This window comes from Gossypium hirsutum, chromosome A08, assembly GCF_007990345.1.
Source record: "Gossypium hirsutum isolate 1008001.06 chromosome A08, Gossypium_hirsutum_v2.1, whole genome shotgun sequence".
NCBI lineage: Eukaryota > Viridiplantae > Streptophyta > Magnoliopsida > Malvales > Malvaceae > Gossypium > Gossypium hirsutum.
In genome coordinates this window covers 5,682,048-5,700,733 of record NC_053431.1, presented here as the reverse complement: position 1 = coordinate 5,700,733, position 18,686 = coordinate 5,682,048, and the positions used below count along the sequence as shown (strand labels likewise).

The 18,686-nt window shown below is 29.5% G+C and overlaps 3 protein-coding genes across 4 annotated transcripts; all 3 read right to left on the bottom strand.

Annotated features, from left to right (window-relative positions):
• Positions 1-4,276: 4,276 nt before the first annotated feature.
• LOC107949616 (receptor like protein 21-like) lies at positions 4,277-5,965 on the bottom strand. Its single transcript, XM_016884349.2, has one exon. It carries the CDS (start codon positions 5,942-5,944, stop codon positions 4,436-4,438), a length of 1,509 nt encoding a protein of 502 aa, XP_016739838.1. The 5' UTR covers positions 5,945-5,965; the 3' UTR covers positions 4,277-4,435.
• Positions 5,966-6,177: 212 nt separating this feature from the next.
• On the bottom strand, positions 6,178-7,941 carry LOC107949624 (putative receptor-like protein 16). Its single transcript, XM_016884360.2, has 6 exons — positions 7,741-7,941; positions 7,482-7,637; positions 7,286-7,369; positions 7,046-7,198; positions 6,790-6,912; positions 6,178-6,690 (listed from the first exon to the last, which is right to left on the bottom strand). The coding sequence occupies exons 1-6, from the start codon at positions 7,787-7,789 to the stop codon at positions 6,605-6,607; spliced, it is 651 nt and encodes a 216-aa protein (XP_016739849.2). The 5' UTR covers positions 7,790-7,941; the 3' UTR covers positions 6,178-6,604.
• Positions 7,942-8,660: 719 nt separating this feature from the next.
• Positions 8,661-11,137, bottom strand: LOC121204916 (receptor-like protein 9a). Of its 2 annotated transcripts, XR_005900051.1 has the most exons (5): positions 10,628-11,137; positions 10,416-10,493; positions 10,210-10,271; positions 9,888-10,040; positions 8,661-8,922 (listed from the first exon to the last, which is right to left on the bottom strand). XR_005900051.1 is itself a non-coding variant. In XM_041075726.1 (4 exons), exons 1-4 carry the CDS (start codon positions 10,980-10,982, stop codon positions 10,017-10,019), a joined length of 519 nt encoding a protein of 172 aa, XP_040931660.1. In that variant the 5' UTR covers positions 10,983-11,137; the 3' UTR covers positions 9,835-10,016. The 2 variants fall into 2 exon arrangements, 1 of the variants encoding a protein (XP_040931660.1); XM_041075726.1 differs by lacking the exon at positions 8,661-8,922 and having other exon boundaries at positions 9,835-10,040.
• Between the last annotated feature and the right edge of the window lie 7,549 nt (positions 11,138-18,686).

Here is an 18,686-nt window from a genome sequence, read left to right as displayed (position 1 = left end):
TAATTTAACCCTTGTAGCGACGTAAAAATTTTAGCTTAGCTTGGTCGCTAATTGTGGCGATTTATTGAAAAAAAAGTTTGAAATTTGATGTTTGATTTTTGAAATAAACAGGGAGTCGCCACCGATCCTTTTTATAGGTGTGATCGGACACCTTATAAATTTATTTTTGAAATGAAAAGAAATGAATTTAAGTCCACGTTAAAATCCAGAGAACAAATAGGGTTCGGGAGTCAGTTACGCGCGAGGAAGGTATTAGCACCCTCGCGACGCCCAAAATTGGTATCTCATAAACACGTGTTGTCTTGATTTTTAAAAATACGAGTTCAATATTAAAATTTAGTCGTGATCCAATTAAAAGAAGACGAGAAACTTTAGTTTATTCCGGTTTTTGAGAAGGGTATATCGCTTTAACACGAGTCAATTGACGTCCACCCAACATAGCGATGAACTCGATGACTTAATGTTAAATCGGTATATTGCCTTGATTATTGAAATTGATTTTAATCATGAATAAGAATATTTTCGAAATAATGCAAAGTAAAATAATATGAAATAAAAATCAATAAATGAAAGAACTAGGAATGTATTGAAACAGATAATCGAGGTGACAATAATATTAGAAAAGATGAAGGTATAATGTAATAATGGAATTGAACACGAAATGAAAATAATGAATGTATACACGTAATAATAATATTAAGAATGCGTGTGTACGATGATATATGTATATTTAGCAATATTAAAAATCCATACAACACGCATAGAACATATACAGTATATGCATACCTTAGAAATGATAAGAATAATAATAGAACTATTTTGTACACTACATAAATACATACACACACATATATATATATATATATAAACAATAGTATATACAATATAATATTAGAAATATGTGTATAATAGTGTAAAAGAAAAATATAACTAACAATATTAAAATATATACAATGATAATATATATAAAAGATATATGTATATATAATTATATAATATAATATTAAAATATAATAATACAACATAAAAAACATGACACAAATAAAGTATAGTATTAGGAACACATATATATAATACACGAAGAATATACATAATACTAAAATATTTAGGTAATATATGCGTATATTAAAAACTAGTAATAATATTATCGAGGTACATACAAATATATCAAGTATATATACGTATTATAAATATATAAATATATAACAAAGCATAAACTAATAAAAATAATAATAATAATAATAATAATGATAACATTGGAATATAAAAGAAACAAACATAACATTAATAAAATATTAAAATAAAGTGAAATAAAAATATTAAATATGAAAATATATATATGTATACACGTACATAATAAAAATATATACTAATACATAATAATAATAGTAATACTAATAATACTAATAAAAATAACAAGGATATTTAATAAAGATATAAAAATAAACGAAAAAAAAGGACTAAAATTGAATTAAAAACAAAGTTGTGGGGCCAATTTGAAATGAAAACAAAGAAAAGGGACTTAATTGTACGCGCGTGAAACGTTGGTGGACCGAAACAACAATTATTCCTTTCCATTAAAACGCAGCACATTGGCGGGGACTAAATCGAAAAGTGCGAGAAATTATGGGGCCAAATTGGAAACAAGAAAAATGACTTAATTGCAAAACCCTGAAAAAGCGGAAGGACTGCGCGCATAAATATCCCATTCAAACGAAAACACGCGGATCCTCTAGCGGGTCGGGTCGGATGGGTCGGGCATGGTCAAAACGACGTCGTTTTGGGGCTTAAGTGTAGCCCCCAAAACGACGTCGTTTTGGAGGGCTATATAAGGCCTAAAATAACCAAAAAAAAATCATTTGGGGAGAGGGAAAGAAAAAAAGAAGAGAGAGGGAAGAGACAAGGGAGAGAGAAGGGAGGGGGAAGGGGAATCCGGCCAGGGGGCCGGTCACCGGACGGCCACCGGAGGCTCGCCGGCGCCGGCGCCGGTGGCCGGAAAAGGTAAATTTTTTTTTATTTCTATTATTTTATTATATTTTTTGATATATATATGTGTATGAAATCGACCAAAGAACGAATTTAAAATAAAAGAAAAAAAAACAGTCACCTTAGGTCGGTTCTGATTTTAGCTTCTGATTTCTTGATCTTGGTGTTTTTTTTTGTTTGTCTGAATGCTACTTCTATCTTTAAACACTGATTGAAATCACTATATTGACTCTGAAAATGGAGCGTTTTATTTTTTGTGTTTTTTCTTACTGCCGAATAAAAAAAAGAAGCCCCTCCTTTACAAATTTTCCATTTAGGCTTTATAGCCGAATGTTTCAAAGAAGAGTACAAAAAATATTGTTTCTTCCATTCGTTACTGTTCTGTTACTGCTGTTGTTTTGTTTCCTTTTTGCAGGTATAGAGTCTGTTGTCATGCGTACGGGGTGTGGGCGTGGCGTACGAGGACTGTGGAGGTATGGGGCTGTTGTAGTGGGGGTATGGGGCGTGGCAGACGGTATGGGAGTGACCAGGGATGGTGCTGGTGTCAGAGGAGTGGAGGAGGCTGAAGAGGGGAGAGCGGCTGAAGACTTTGGTGGCTAGGGTTTGCTGCTGAAAATTTTTTTAGATAGTGGGCTTGGGTTGTTAGGGTTTGTAAATTGGGTTTGGGTATTGTATTATTGGGTTTTGGTTGTAAATGGGGTTTGAATTTTGGGTTGGCTGATGTATTAGTTGGGCTTATGGGTATTGGGCTGTTTAGGTTAGGGTAGGTTAGTTGGGTTTTGGGGTGGCCCAAAATTGGCCTGTACAACCCTCATATAAATTCAAACTACTCACTGACCTTAAACACATACCTCAAAACTTTAAACCTCAAATTCTGGAGTGTTACAATAATATTTTTAAATGGAACCAAATTATAAAACTATATATTCACACACATACATATTATACCTTGAGTAGAAAAGGTGTCGTTGAAGTAATTGCCTCTCAAATATAAGGTCTTAACAGATAAGAATGTCTACAGAAGCTGTATTAGCGAAATAGTTCCACTGGTGAACACGTAGTCTAATATAGCAACCTTATCTTTCCCAAACTTCCATTTTCTGAGAGTCAAATTAGTGGTTGGCATCATTCACTAGATATCTAATGGCAAGCAATTAGTAAGACTTTCCTAGTTGATACATATACCTTTATTCTTTATGGGCACAAATTTCTTCACCTGATTCTGACTCATGTTTAGCTCTTCTATGTTGCTCAAAGCATTTAATAATTCTGTGAAGATCGACAAATAAAATTTAAAATTAAATCACAGAGAATAAATGTAATAACTCAACAATTAATTTGTTTAATTTAAAGGAAGATTACATATATTCAGTAATTTCACCTTTAATAGTTATTGGTCCTTTAAGTTGATTATTCCTTATTCTCAATGACTTTAGATCAGAAAACCACTAAGCTGTGCCAATAAGTTATTGTGAAGGAGTTGGAATCCAAATTAAGCTATTCAAAATTGGTCAAATTAAGTGGCCTCTCACCATGTACAAAGCATTTAGATAAGCGGATTTATCACTAATGGAATATTAAATGAGATGTTGGTATGTATATGTAAGAATATGATAAAATGAAACATATCAACACATACCATGGGGAGATTGGAGGCTTTCAATTTTATTAATTTCAAATTAGATAAATATCATGTGAACTCAATTTTTAAATATTTATTAATTTGAGTTTAAATAAAATAATGAAAACATATTTATTTATGATAATTTTATTAATTTAAAAAATATTTATATCATTTAAAAATTTAAAGACTATTTTTGTCATTCATATTTAGTAGTTAATATGAAGTTTGGACTTCTTTATATATATAAGTTTGAGCTTATGATTTAGTGGCAAAAGATTTTTCTTTGAGAAGGGATTGTATGAAATTGTGATTTCAAATCATATTTATCCGTTTCTAATATAAGATAACTCAGATTTTTCCTCCTGATTTCCAGTTTTTTCTTTTTGAAAAAATTCAAATCCAACTAAAGTGCTAAAAATCAGGAGGAAAAATTTAATTTATCATTCTCCTATTTGAAAGGAACAAGAATGTGAAACTACAGTTTCATATAATCTTTTCTCTCTTTTTTACGCTAAGGTTTGAAACAATATGAAATTTTTACCACAACATCAATGGCTTGTTTGACTACAAAAATATAGATAGATATAAGTTATATATATATTAATATATATGCTACAATATGTTTATCTGAATGCTGAAAATTGTAAAGCGTTATTAAATGTTTTAATCGGTAATGCATGACATTATATATAGTTTTCTCATAATACGCTATCAATTATTACATAACAAAGATATTACATTCTACCTTTAAAAACTTTAAAGCAAAGAACCCAAACAAACTTTGGAAAACAATTACATACAAATGTAAACCACCAAAGCACAAGGCTACCCGCTTCTTTTGAAGATGGGAAATCGCAGAAGATTGTCCTCAATAAAATACTGGCAGGTCTTGATGCAGTGTTCAACAAAAGAAAACCATGCTCGACGCCAATAAGGATTTATATACAGGATGAGAACAATAACCAGTAACACAATTACATAAGAAACAAAAAAGGTCACCCAAAAAACATACTTGTCCATCAAACCACTTTCTTCTTCGTTGTTTGAGGTATTTGGTGCTACTGTCGGGGGTGAATCAAGGTCGACGCAATTTTTATGCAAGAGAGGCCCACAGAGAAAAGGATTCTCCATATAACTGCTTTCATCAAAGGTTCCAAATTGAGTTTTCGGAGACGGAATACTCCCTGACAAGTTGTTGTATGACACATTGAAGACTGCTAAGGTGTACAACTCTGTCAATTGAATAGGGATTCTTCCGATTAGGTTGTTGTGAGAAAGATCCAGACTCTCAATTTGCTTGAGCTTTGAGAACATTGACGGTATATGTCCAGTCAAATTATTGTGTGACAAGTTTAATGATCGAATTTCACTCAAATTTCCAATCTCTGTGGGGATTTCACCTGTTAATCTATTACACGATAAATCAATTCCAGACATGAGCTCAAGAATGTTTCCCTTGTATGTGTAAGATGCTCTCTTTGTTGTATAGTCCACCTTTTCTTCCATTTGATTCTCAATAAAGGGATATACATCCAATGACATAGATCCTCTTAAAGTGGACCACTCAAATTCGGTCATCCCAAAGTAATTAGGACTATCCATGATTCCTCCAAGCATCGTCCCACCGACCCTCATTGAAGATTTTTCATAATTTGGCTGAAGAGTTAGATGACTCAAACAAGAAGGTATCGAACCAAAAAGCTTATTTTGAGAAAGATCAATGATGCTTAACGAATACAATTGGCACATCTCAGTGGGAATTTCTCCGATAAAATAATTGGCTTTTAGAAGGAGGACACTTAAAGCCGAAAGAGTTCCAATCCCGTATGGAATTTCCCCAGTCAACTGGTTTTCACTAAGATCTAAAGTCACCAAGGAAGAGCTGTTAAAGAATGCATTTGTCAAGGTTCCACTTAATCTATTCTTGCTCAAATGGAGATGTTCAATAGATTGTGCATCGAAGCAAGATGGTATTGGGCCAGAAAAATTATTTTTTGAGAGGTCCAAAATAATAAGAGAATCCAAATAGCACAATTCCATCGGAATCAGACCCTTGAGCTGATTGTTGGATACTGCCAATGCTTTTAAATCTGACACATTCCATTTCCATCTTGGGAGTTCCCCAGACAAATTGTTGTTACTTAAATCCAGATCTTGAAGAGGGTATGATGGGATAGTTGAGATATCAATGCTCGGTATATTTCCATCAAAGTTATTGCCATCTAAATATAACAAATATAATGAAGATGAGCGAAAGATAGTTGGGGTTATCTTCCCACTTAGATGGTTATTTGATAGCCTAAGAAACCTCAACGAGTCACTTTGAGCTAACATTTCTGGTATTCCTCCTGATAGTTGATTATGAGATAGATCTAATAATAAGTTTCTAGTATTCAAACTACCCAAACAAGGAGGAATATTACCTTAAAGGAAATTGCCTGATAGATTTAACCCAAATAGTTGTGGAAAGATTGAACAAATGTTTGCTGGAATGGGACCTTGTATTTTGTTGTCAGATATATCAACAACTGACATGTCTGGATTCGGATGAGATTGAAGATTGAAACGGCCCATAAAAGAGTTACCCTTCATTAAAAATGCTTCCATTCTTGTATTGTTCTCTAACAACCAAAAAGGAATCTTCCCTCCAAAATTATTATATGAAAGATCAATAATACTCAGGTCATTTTGGTAATAGAGGAATTTTGGAATTTCAATGTGGAGTTCCTTTGCTGTGCAATTCGACAAACGGAAGGCTTTTAGTTGGAACTTTGGGACCCATGTTTGAATGGTAGGCTCTTTGACTAACTTGTTTTGACTGCCTAAGAGGACTTTGAGGTGTGAGTGGTTGGCAAATGATATGAAAATGGATGGAACTTCGAATAAGTTTCGTGAAAGAGAAATGAATCTAAGCAAAGTGAGATTGGCTAGAGCAGTGGAGGCACCTTTCCCGGCGAATTGATTATCAGAAATATCCAAATAATGAAGAGATGACTAGTTAGCCAAACATGAAGGGAGTGTTCCTTCAAGAGCATTTTCACTAAGATCCAACACCTCAAATTTCCGTAAATCGCACCATCCTGTAAAATAAATTTGTACAAATTATTTAAATATTCTAGGAGCATAAAAAAATTTATCAAGAGATTGTCTAAATAATTATGTCATAATTATTAATTTACCTTTCGTAGGTAATGTCCCAGAAAGCCCACAACCATTCAAAGACAAAATTTTAAGAGAAGCCAATACACCAATGCTTTGAAGAATGTTGTTGTTGAGAGATGACGAATCCAACACTAATTCCTCTATTTTGCTCGACACATGCAATTGATTTTTACAAGTGTATAAGAGTTATTTAAATGACTGATGTTAAATAAATAATATTTTCAAATGGAATCAAATTATAAATTTATATATTCACATACATACATATTATACCTTGAGTAGAAAATGTGTCATTGAAGTGATTCTGTCTCAAATATAAGGTCTTAACAGATGAGAATGTCTCCAGAAGCTGTATTAGAGAAGTAGTTCCACCAGTGAACACATTGTCTAATGTAGCAATCTTTAGCTTTCCCAAACTTCCATTTTCTGATAGTCAAATTAGTGGTTGGCATCAATTCACTAGATATCTAATGGCAAGTAATTAGTAAGACTTTCTTTAGTTGATACATATACCTTTATTCTTTATGGGCACAAATTCCTTCACCTCATTCTGGCTTATGTCTAGCTCCTCTAAGTTGCTCAAAGAATCTAATAATTCTGTGAAGATTGACAAATAAAATTTAAAATTAAATCACACAGAATAAATGCAATAACTCAACAATTAATTTGTTTCGCTTAAAGGAAGATTAAATAGATTAAGTAATTTCACCTTTAATATTTATTGATCCTTTAAGCTGGTTACTCCCTATCTTCAATGACTTTAGATTGGAAAATCCACTAAGCTGTGCCAATAAACGGTTTGTGAAGGAGTTGGAATCCAAATTAAGCTCTTCTAAATTGGTCAAATTTAGTGGCCTTTCACCATCTACAAAGCATTTAGTTAAACAAATTTATTACTAATGGAATATTAAATGAGATATGGTATGTATATATAAGAATATGATAAAGTAAAACATATCAACACATACCATGGGGAGATTGGAGGCTCTCAATTTTATTGTCACTCAAATCCAACATCTTTAGCCTCGTCAAATTATTCAATACTATCCAAATCAATCCAATGCATTTTTTGTCAGTCGAATAAAGTTATCATCACAAAAATTTAGTTATATTCAACTTCCATATAACAACCATATTCGTCTAACAAAATAATGGTTGTTATGATAAGTGATTGTGATATACTTATAACAATATTTAATATTTAGACCATATTTGAATTTTAAAAAATTTTAAATTAAAAAATTATAATATATTAATAAAAATATTACTTAACGAGATTCAAATTATATCTTTAACAAAATTTATTAACGTAATTCCATTTATTAAAAAATATTTTCTTTTAAAAAATATGATTAATATATTTTATATAAAATTTAAACATTTTGTTGAAATAATATCTTAACTAAAATTTATTTATTTTTTCACTTAAAAATAGAATTAGTTGTGTTAAAATGTGAGACAACATATTATTATAGAGAACTAATTTAATAAAAATATACTATATACTTTATAGATGCAACTATTATATAAGGTAACAATAATAAATTCCACATCTACAAAACTATATATTGAAGAGATAAAATTTTAATTAAAATACTATTTTTTCGTGCTATGTACAAATTAATTGTATTTATTAATTAAAATACTATTTTTTAATTTAATACTAAAAAATTTGATAACACAGAAAAAAATATAGAAATTGAAATACTATTATTTTGGTACTTATATTTTACTTTATATATTGAAGAGATAAAATTTTAATTTATATATTAATATAATTTTTTATATAATTGTAAAAGCGATAATATATAAAATTTATACATTTCTTTAAATTAAAATATTTTTCTCAGTGACTCTGAGTTACTCAGAATATCAAATAATTCTGTGAAGATCGACAAATATAATTTAAAATTAAATCATACATGATAAATGCAATAATTCAACCAGTAGTTTATTTGATTTAAAGGAAAATTAAATATGTTAAGTAATTCCACCTTTGATATTTATTGATCCTTTAAGCTGGTTATTGTACATATACAATGACTTTAGATTGAAAAGCCCACTTAGCTGTGCTAACAAATTGTTGTTGAAGAAGTTGTTACCCAAATAAAGCACTTCTAAATTGGTCAAATTAAGTGACCTCTCACCATCTACAAAACATTTAGATAAATAAATTTATTACTAATAAACTATTAAATAAGATATTGATATGTATATATAAGAATATGACAAAGTAAAATATATCAACACATAGCATGGGGAGATAGGAGTTTCTCAATTTTATTGTCCATCAAATACAACTTCTTTAACTTTGTCAGATTATTCAATACTATTCAAATCAATCAAATAACTTTTTTATTAGTCAAACAAAATCATATGACAAAAATTCAATAATTTTGGTTCATGAAATTCAACTACTTTCCTCGATAAAGGAAAGTCATCAAATACATTTTATTTTAGACATAATAACTTATTTCACCTTTCAACTTTATAAAAAAAATTTATTTTAGACCTCCATTTAACTTTTTGATTTTTTAGTCCTTAAATTTGAGTTTCTTATCAAATCACTCCATAATGAATTGAAAAAATTAACGTTTTTTAACTTTGCTAATATTGCATACATGTGGATTGTCAAGTGGATGGCACATTAATATTTAATTAAATTTTAATTTAAAAATAAAAATAAAAATATTTTAAAAATAAATATCCATTAAATTTATTAAAATTTTGAAAAAAAATTAAAAAATACTTAAAATTTTAAAAATTAGTAAAATGCTGATATGTTATCTACATAGTAATCCACATGTATGCCACATTAGCAAAGATAACAAATGTTAACTTTTCTATCCATTTTGAAGTGATGTGACAAAAAAAATATAAATTTGAGGATTAAAAGAGGTGAAAAATTAAATTGAGGGCTAAAGTAACTTTTATTTTTTTGGTAAAATTGGAGGGTCAAAAAATTATTATGCATTTATTTAACTACGTAAAAAAAAATTAAATCCCATAAAAGAAGGAATATATTTGAATATAATTTTTTTTAACAGTTAAAAAAGTTGATGAAATTGTAATTTACATATAGCTTATTATTTTTATTTTATGAAGTTTTACATACCTCTAATATCTATTGACCCTTCCAATTGGTTTCCTCCAATGTTCAAGGACTTTAAACTTGAAAACCCTTTCAGATATGTCAGATCATTGTTGTTCAAGAGATTACTAGACAAATCAAGCACTTCCAAATTCAATATCGGTTGCATTTTCTCACCTGTAAAAGATACATGTCATACAATTCTAAAGAGAAATTGTTTGTATAATATGAAAGTATAATTATTAGTCAAGCTTTCATCTTTTTAACTTGTTCATAAATATACTTCTATAGATCAACACTTTGAAGATTATGTTGATTATATATAGAATATCAAATTTAAATATACCTTGAAAGTATTGAAGATTTCTGATTCTATTAACACCTTCAAGTTTGTCAAACTCTTCAATTCTATCCAAGAGCAATGAAATATATCAAGTATGAACATACTATTAATTAAAATTAATTAAAAGAAGTTTAATAACAGTATGATGAAATAAATTAATAGAGAATTTAGTAATCACTACATTTTAATTTATTTTAAAAGAAGCTTACTTAATAAGATACTATCATTGAAGTAATTGTTGGTTAAGTCAAGGAATTCCAAGTTGTTGAGAGCAGATGATAAAGATACTACATATAAGAGAAAGTTATTGGTCATGATTAATGTCTTAATTTACAATAATAAAATAAACGAAATAAATATAAAAATATTAAATTAAATTTCAAGGATTAATGGGTTATCATAGAGATGAAAAGCAACAAACCTTTATTATCCACAAAATCTGTAATTTTATTGTTTCTCAAATAAAGACTCTTCAATTCTTCAAATGGAAGAAATAAAGAGACATTGAGATACCCATTTGAATTACTTTGATGTGTGGAATCAAGAAAGAGATCTATTACTCGTTTACTAGTGATGTTGCACTCAACTCTTTTCCACTGACAACAATTCGAACCCTTCACATTTACCCAGTCCTTCAATTCGGCAGGGTGATTGAAGAAAGCTTTAAGTTGGAAGAGAGCAATTCTCTCCTGCTCCAAGCACCCCACAGTCTGTCGCCACCCTCGTATGATGAACACAAGTGTAGTGAGTCGTACCCAAAACGATTTAGCCTCCATCTTCTCTAAATCAACAAACCACACACTTGATACCTTTGTGCATTTGAATCAACCAAAGCCTTGGACTTTATACACAACTTGAAATCCTGTCTTACTCCAAAAGTTGGGCGCCATTGCATTGATTTTTTCTCACTAATTATGGTAACCACAGAATTATTATTACTATAATTATAAATAATTATATGAAATCTATTAAAAAAATTATAAAGTAAATGTTTTATATAAGAAATTTTAGTTTGATTTTTTTGAATTTATTCAATTGAAGTAAATAAATTTATAAATTTTCTCATTTCATATTGTAGGTAATTAAATATGATTGAAACAATGTTTTTTTTTGTTATTAAATTATTCAATGAAAAATACTTCTATGAGAACAAAAAAAAAACATTTTATTGTTTAATTATATGTTGCCAAATGCAAATGAATCATTTTTGTATTTACATAAATTAATATTTTAATCATTTGAGTAAATATATCAAAAAAAAAAAAGTAATCATAACTAATGTTTCCAAGGTTGAACATTTTGTTGATATAAACTAAATGAATGTTACAATATTAAAATGTATTTATTTACTTCATATTAGTAAATTCCAATTATATAAAAACTAAAAAAAGTTAATTCTAATATAAAAGGCTTCATCTGTCTTTATTTAAGAGTTGAAATTCTTTAACAATTTATTATTTTTCTTATTTATTATCATACATCCTTTTAGTTTTCAATTTAAGTAGATACATTAAAAAATGATAGAAAATTATATGTTTAATTAATTCATTATATATTGAATATACCATTTATTTTAATATTTAATAGTTTTACATATTTTTCATTTATTATAACTTTTTATATAATTATCTTAATATTATTTTAATATTTACATTGAAGTAGTATTATATATTTAGTATATGTTTATTTTTTAATGTGTTTTAAATTACATACTATAAAGTATTATAAACTTTAAAATGGGTCGGGTCGGGTCCAGTCGAGCTTGAGCCTCGAATGTTCAAGCTTAAGCCCAGCCTATATTTTAAACGGGTCTAATATTTTTGTCAAATACTCTCAAATTTTAGGGGACCTTTTAAGCTTAAACAGATAACTGACCCATGAAAAGATATAATAGAATGTATAAACGTATTAATATCTATTAAAATTTATATATATATATATATATATATAATAAATTGGATTGGATTATAACGTGAAACATAAAATAGTAATGATGTCTAAGCTTGATTATTGGGTCTTGGTGTCGACTAATGTGACTCACGAGTCAATGAAAATATATATATATGTGGATTGGATTATAACGTGAAACATAAAATAGTAATGATGTCTAAGTTTGATTATTGGGACTTGGTGTCGGCTAATGAGACTCACGAGTCAATGAAACCCTTGCTTTTTATGATGGCTTCATGAAATTTTGAGAAATTATAATCACGTCTTTGAGTTTCCTAGGCTAAATTTTTATATTTTTCATAAATTTAAAATTTAATTTTTATATATTTATTTTTAAGAATTTAATTTTTTTAGTTTTATATTTTAAAATTTAAATCTATTTATTAATATTGTCAATTTTTTATTAAATGTGTTGGTATGTAGTTTTACAATAAATAAATATATATTTACTTATTAACATTGTAACTGAATAACGATTATATTACAAAAATAACATTATGGAGAAGCTGGTAGGGGTCAAGACCCCTTAAAATAGAAAAATATTATATTGATCTTTGAAATCTTATATTAAAATTTTTTTAAGGTTTTCCCTTTCTTTTTTTTTTTGATGGATTAAAAAAAAATTAACAGTAAATAGGCATAACTTAATATATATATATTTTTTGATTATATACATGTTATAGGCCAATTTTGGCCCAGTCCATTTACAAATAACCCAATAGTTAAACAGCCCAAACCTAATGGTCCATTACATACCCAATTCACAAACCCTAAACCTAGCCCACTAGTACTAAACATTTTCCACCAAAAAGAGAAAGGAAGAAACCTTAGTCACCTAGCCACTTTCCCACTTGCCCTATTTTCCTCCCATTTTTGATATCCATTGTCTGCCACCATCACCTACAAAAGAAATAGAAAAAGAAATAATAGAAAATTATGTAAAAGATGGCTATAAAAAGCCATTCAAAAATCATGTAAGGGGGGTTTTTTAGAAGATTGAAAAAAAAAAGACAAACACAAAAATCTCTCCAAATTTTGAATACAAAAGAAAATCAATAAAAAGGTTTGCATCTTTTTTTTTCTTTTTTCTTTTCTTTCGAATCTATTTTCTTTCTTTTTGTTTTTTTTTCTTTCTTTCTTTTTATATACATATACATATATATATTATTAAAAAAACAATTTTTTTTACCTTTTCAGGCCATCATCCACGGTAGCCGGCGGCGGCCGACGGCGGTCCGGTGAACGGATGGTGACCGATCTTGTGGCCAGAAATCACCTCACCCCTCTCCCTCTCTCTCTCTTTTTTTTCCTTTTCAAGTGCAAGAATGAATTTTTTTTGAAGAAAAAGGGCTTTTTATAGCCCCCAAAACGACGTCATTTAGGGGTTGGCCATTAAACCCCAAAACGACGTTGTTTTGACTTGGACCGGTTCGACCCGACCTGACCCGCCTAGGATCCGTATGTTTTTTTTAAAGGAAGGGCTAATTCGCTTTTAGCCCTTCTGCTCTTTATTGCTTTGCAATTAAGTCATTATTCGTTTTTTTTAATTTGGCCCCGAAATTTGTCGCGATTTTCAATTTAGTCCCCGCTGATGTGCTGAGTTTTGATGGGAAGGAATATTTTCTGTTTTGGCCCCCCACTGTTTCCGCGCGTGTTCAATATAGTCCTTTCCTTTTATTTTTATTTTAATTTTGCCCCAAATATTTTGTTTTTAGTTCAATTTAATCCTTTTTAGTTATTTTACTATTTAAATTAATTATTTTAGTATTATTATTATATTTTATTTACTTATGTAGTGTGTTAATAATTTTATCATTTCTAATACATATATATATTATATGTATTTTATATATATTATGTATATATTTTTTAATGCAATTAGTTATATATTTCTTATACTATTCCATGTATGTATTTTATATCATCTTATGTATATATTCTTAAATATTATTATATATACATATATATATATTTTTAAACACCATATTGTGTATATATTATTATTACTAATTATTACTATTGCTAGTATTATTATAATTATATTACATTAGTGTATATTTTATGTACATATATATATTTTTTGTACATATCATTATTTTATATTATTGTTGTAAATTTTTTTATGTATATATTTTTTATGTACGTTTCCTAATATTTTCTTTTATTGTAGATATTATTACTATTATTATTACATACTTTTATTATATGCACATATATATATGTATTTTGTGTACATATTATTATTTTATATTATTATTACCAAATATATCATTTTTCCTATTTTATTATTAGTACATGATTTGTTTTTTTTTTTGTAAATATCATTGTTATTGTTATTCTAATATTCTAGTATTCCATGTTAATATTTTTCATTAATGATATCATTTTTTGCGTCGTTTATCTATTTTTAATTTCTCACTTTAGGAATATTTTTTCTCATGTTTTAATTAATTTCAATAAATAAGGCAATGTTTCGCATTTTGGAACATCGAAGAATTGTGCCCTAACTTACGGGGTTTCAGTTTTCTCGTTGGTTTTAAATAGCTAAATATCCTTTTGAGTTTTGAAATACACGGATTTCCAATTTAAATTAAAAGACGACCTTGTGCTCGGGAATTCATGGTATTGTGTCCTAACTTACGGGATGTGATACTCCGACATTTCGAGATAAGGAAATCTTTAAACAAATCGATTTAAGCTAATTCAAGAATTTTAAAATCAGTATTAATAGAAAAGATCGTATTTCAAGTCCCTTCCCGATTTTTAATTTTCGACATTAAGACAATAACTAATCAATTCGGTACCAATTTTTTGGGCGTGTTGAGGGTGCTAATCCTTCCTCGCACGTAACCGACTCCCGAACTCATCCTCTCAAGTTTCGTAGACCAAAGGCCCTGTTTTAGTAAACTAAAATGTTTTATTAAAACAAAGGTGATCCGATCACACCTGATAAAAGATTGGTGGCGACTCCCGTTTTAATTTTCACTTTCAAACAAAGTCAATCCCCGTTTTCAAAAGAATGGTTTCGACAATACAGATATAATAAATGCATGTTGTTTTGGAAATTTATATAAATATATATCATTATCTTTTAATTTGATTGAAAGATGAAATTAAGTTAAATATTTTAAAACAAATAAATTCAGATTTTAGTTTTTAATTAAGGATATCTAATATTTTAAATAAATTAGTTGAAACAAAATGTCGCCAAAGTAACCTTTTTTGTGTAGATTAGTTTATTTGAAATATTAAGATTGTTGAAACTATTTTTTTTAAAAAGTCGACTTTTTTATTTTGAAAACGAAAATGAAAAATGGGAGTCGCCACCAATCCTTTTTGATGAGGTGAGATCAGGTCACCTCGAAAAGTGGTTGTTTTCAATAAACGGTTTGATTTATTAAAATAACGCTTTCGGTCTACAGAATTCAAAAAGATGGGTTCGGGAGACGGTTAAGCACGAAGAAGGATTAGTACCCTCGTAACTCTCAAAATTGGTACCTAGTTGATTAGTTAATGTCTTGGTGTCGAAAATTAAAAATTTGAAAAAATTTTAAAATGCGATCATTTGCTAAATATTGCTTAATTGAATTTCTTTTTTGAGAAAAGGGTGTATTCTATGTTAATCGAGGAAAAGAATTATGTCCCGTAAGTTAGGACACAATATCTTAAATCTCTGAAACGAGAATAAACATCGAAAATTATTTATTTTAGAAGATGTTTGATTATCTCAATTTTAGAAAGAAATCATATTCCGTAAGTTAGAACACAATTTTTCTTAATTCCCGAGAATATTTTAATGAAAATCTCATGTTTAAAAAAATGTTCGGTTATTTAGATTTATTGAGAAAATCGAAATCCCGTAAGTTGGGAAACGATTTTTTGAATCTCCAAAATACGAAATATTGCTTATTTTAAAAAATACTTTTTTATGTATCGGATAAAAATTGTGATGTGAATTAAAAAAGGTAAAGAAATAATGTAAAATACTAATACACGTAAAGTATTAAAATGATAAATAAGAATAAAAATAGAATACTATAATAATAACGATGACAATATTGATAATCAAATTGTAACAACAAAATAAATATAGTAACATAAAATAAAATAAAACGAAAATAGGAAATGCATAATAATAAGAAAAAGTAAATATAAGATGAAGATATAACAATTAAAAGAAATATTAAAACAACAACACAAAAATTAAAATTACAAACAGAAACAATAATAAAATACACAATTAAAAAATATGAACAATCTATTTAAAATCTATTTTAAGTGTTAAAGGATGAAGAAATAATAATAAATTAATAATAAATAAAAGTAAATAAATAAAATAATAAAAAATGTGAGAGAGTTGTAATTGAGTTGCCCAAGATTAAATTGCAATTTGGGCAATATTTTGGGGCGGATTTTTTTAAAATAAAAAGGATAGGGCCGATCGAGGGATTAAAATAAAACACGCGCAAAGGTGCACGAACTGAAATGGAAATATTCCCGAGTCACTAGAACGACACCATTCTTTAGGATTAAAATGAACAAAAAAATAAAATCATAAGGTAAATTTAAAGAAATAAAAAAAAACTGAATTGCAACCTAATTAAAAATCAGAAGGGCTGAAAGTGCAATTAGCCCTTCCGCTTACGAGTGGGTCGGGTCGGTCGGATCGAGTAGCTCAAAACAACGTCGTTTTGGGCGTTTGAGGCCAGTCCCAAAACGACGTCGTTTTGGGGGCCTATATAAGTTAGTTTTTTGACAAAAAAATCATTTAACCCTTGTTTTTAAAAAAAATCTGAAAAATTCTCTCTCCTCTCTCTCAAATACCTCTCCCCTCTGGCCAAGCTCTGGTCATCGGCTGTCGATCGCCGGCGACGGCACCGCCGTATACTGCAGTCAGAAAATCTGAAAATTTTCCTTTTTCCGGTGATAAAAAAATGTAAACCCCCTCCTTTTTCTTTTATCTTTTTATTAAATATATATACATATAAAAGAAAAAAGAAAAAAATAAAAACAGAACCTTTGTATGTTTTCTTCTCTACTTTTTGCTATTTTTTTTGAACTCTCTTCCTTTTTTATTGATTGTTAAAAAAACACCCCTCCTTCTTTTTCATTACATCGGTTGTAGTGGCTTTTATAGCCGAATAACACATTAGATTTCTAGTTTTTTCTATGTATTTTCACTGTTTGGACTGTTTCTACTGTGCTGCTTCTGTCTTTTTGCTACTGTTTCTGCGTATGGTTTCTATTCTTTCATCTTTTTACAGGTTTGGCGCTTGGTCAACTGAGATGGAAGGGCAGACCCTTAGTCGTTTTGGTGAAAAGGTAGCAGAAAAGATGTCAGGCCTCGGGATGAGGCGCCTCTAGCGACGCGCGTTCATGTGGAGGGCAGCGGCGCTGGAGACTAGGGTTTTTTGATTTTACTGAAATTTAGTTTAGCTTATGGGTCATTTGGGCTTAGGGTTTTTTAATTTTGGGTCATTTGGGCCTAAAATGTAATTAGACTTTGGGACTTTTTATTTTTATTTGTTTTCTGGTTTTATTGTCTGGGCCCGGACGAAATTGAACTTTTACAGCTGCCCCTCTTTGTTCATTATCGTGTAACGAGAATGGAGCAAAGACTTTTAAGAATGACCAATTTTGTTTGGTCTCGCTAAATCTCAACCTCTTTGGTGCTCCTATTTTTCAAGTAGCTTTGTAGCACCCCAAACCCGGCCCAGAAGTTATGGCCGGATCAGGCATGCCACATCAAAAACGTTAAAAAAAATTCCATTCTAAGTCCAGAAAATCGTACTTGATGTTCAAAAGATTAATTCATTAAGGGTTAAAGTGAATGGAAGCTGTGCACCAGGTAGGAAACCGGAAAAGAGGTGGTGAGTCTATCGGACTGCTTAAGTACCAAGATCCCTTCGGATCCAATCCTAGACATGCATACTGCCATTGCCACACCTTAACGTCATGGATATTTCTAGGAAACCGATTTGATTAAGTCATTTTTAGGAAAAGTGATTAATTTTGGAAAATACTTTCATTGCGGAAGCTTTGCTTGTTGTCGTGTTATTTTGAAATCAACTGTTCTTTTTGAAAACGCGCCCTAAAGCTATCCAATTTCAACAGTTAAAATAAGTATTACCTATCTTAGTAATACATATTAAAAACCATCAAAAATAAATAAGCGGCCTTATTACATTTAAAAACCAAACCTCAACGTAAATAATAGGATGTCCACTTCACCAGAAGAAAACCAAACTTTCAGAACGGGTGGCCACTCCGAATTCCCTCACAGCTCCAAGCCCACTATGGTTGGGGATTTCCTGCGTGGATGAAAATAAAAGGGATGAGTTTGGGGAAACTCAGTGTGTAAAATAACCCAACCATAGTCTAAATCAGCTCAACCCACAAAAACAGAATAAGTTGGCCTTAGCCCAGAACAGAATTCAGAATAAAGCCCATAGGCCCATAACAGAACAGAACAGATATTACATGTTTATGCAGAAACCCAACCATATCCAACCGTATACACCCCCGTACCA

Excerpts from the sequence above, each read along its gene's own strand:
- LOC107949616 (XM_016884349.2), bottom strand. The coding sequence starts at position 5,944 with ATGTTAGCTCAAAGTGACTCGTTGAGGTTTCTTAGGCTATCAAATAAC.
- LOC107949624 (XM_016884360.2), bottom strand. The coding sequence starts at position 7,789 with ATGTTGGATTTGAGTGACAATAAAATTGAGAGCCTCCAATCTCCCCAT. Across the intron at positions 7,370-7,481 it reads AGGATCAATAAATATTAAAG|AATTATTAGATTCTTTGAGC; the intron begins GTGAAATTACTT and ends CAATCTTCACAG. Across the intron at positions 7,199-7,285 it reads TGTGCCCATAAAGAATAAAG|AAAATGGAAGTTTGGGAAAG; the intron begins GTATATGTATCA and ends TTTGACTATCAG.
- LOC121204916 (XM_041075726.1), bottom strand. The coding sequence starts at position 10,982 with ATGGAGGCTAAATCGTTTTGGGTACGACTCACTACACTTGTGTTCATC. Across the intron at positions 10,494-10,627 it reads AGATTTTGTGGATAATAAAG|TATCTTTATCATCTGCTCTC; the intron begins GTTTGTTGCTTT and ends TCTTATATGTAG. Across the intron at positions 10,272-10,415 it reads CAATGATAGTATCTTATTAA|AATTGAAGAGTTTGACAAAC; the intron begins GTAAGCTTCTTT and ends GCTCTTGGATAG.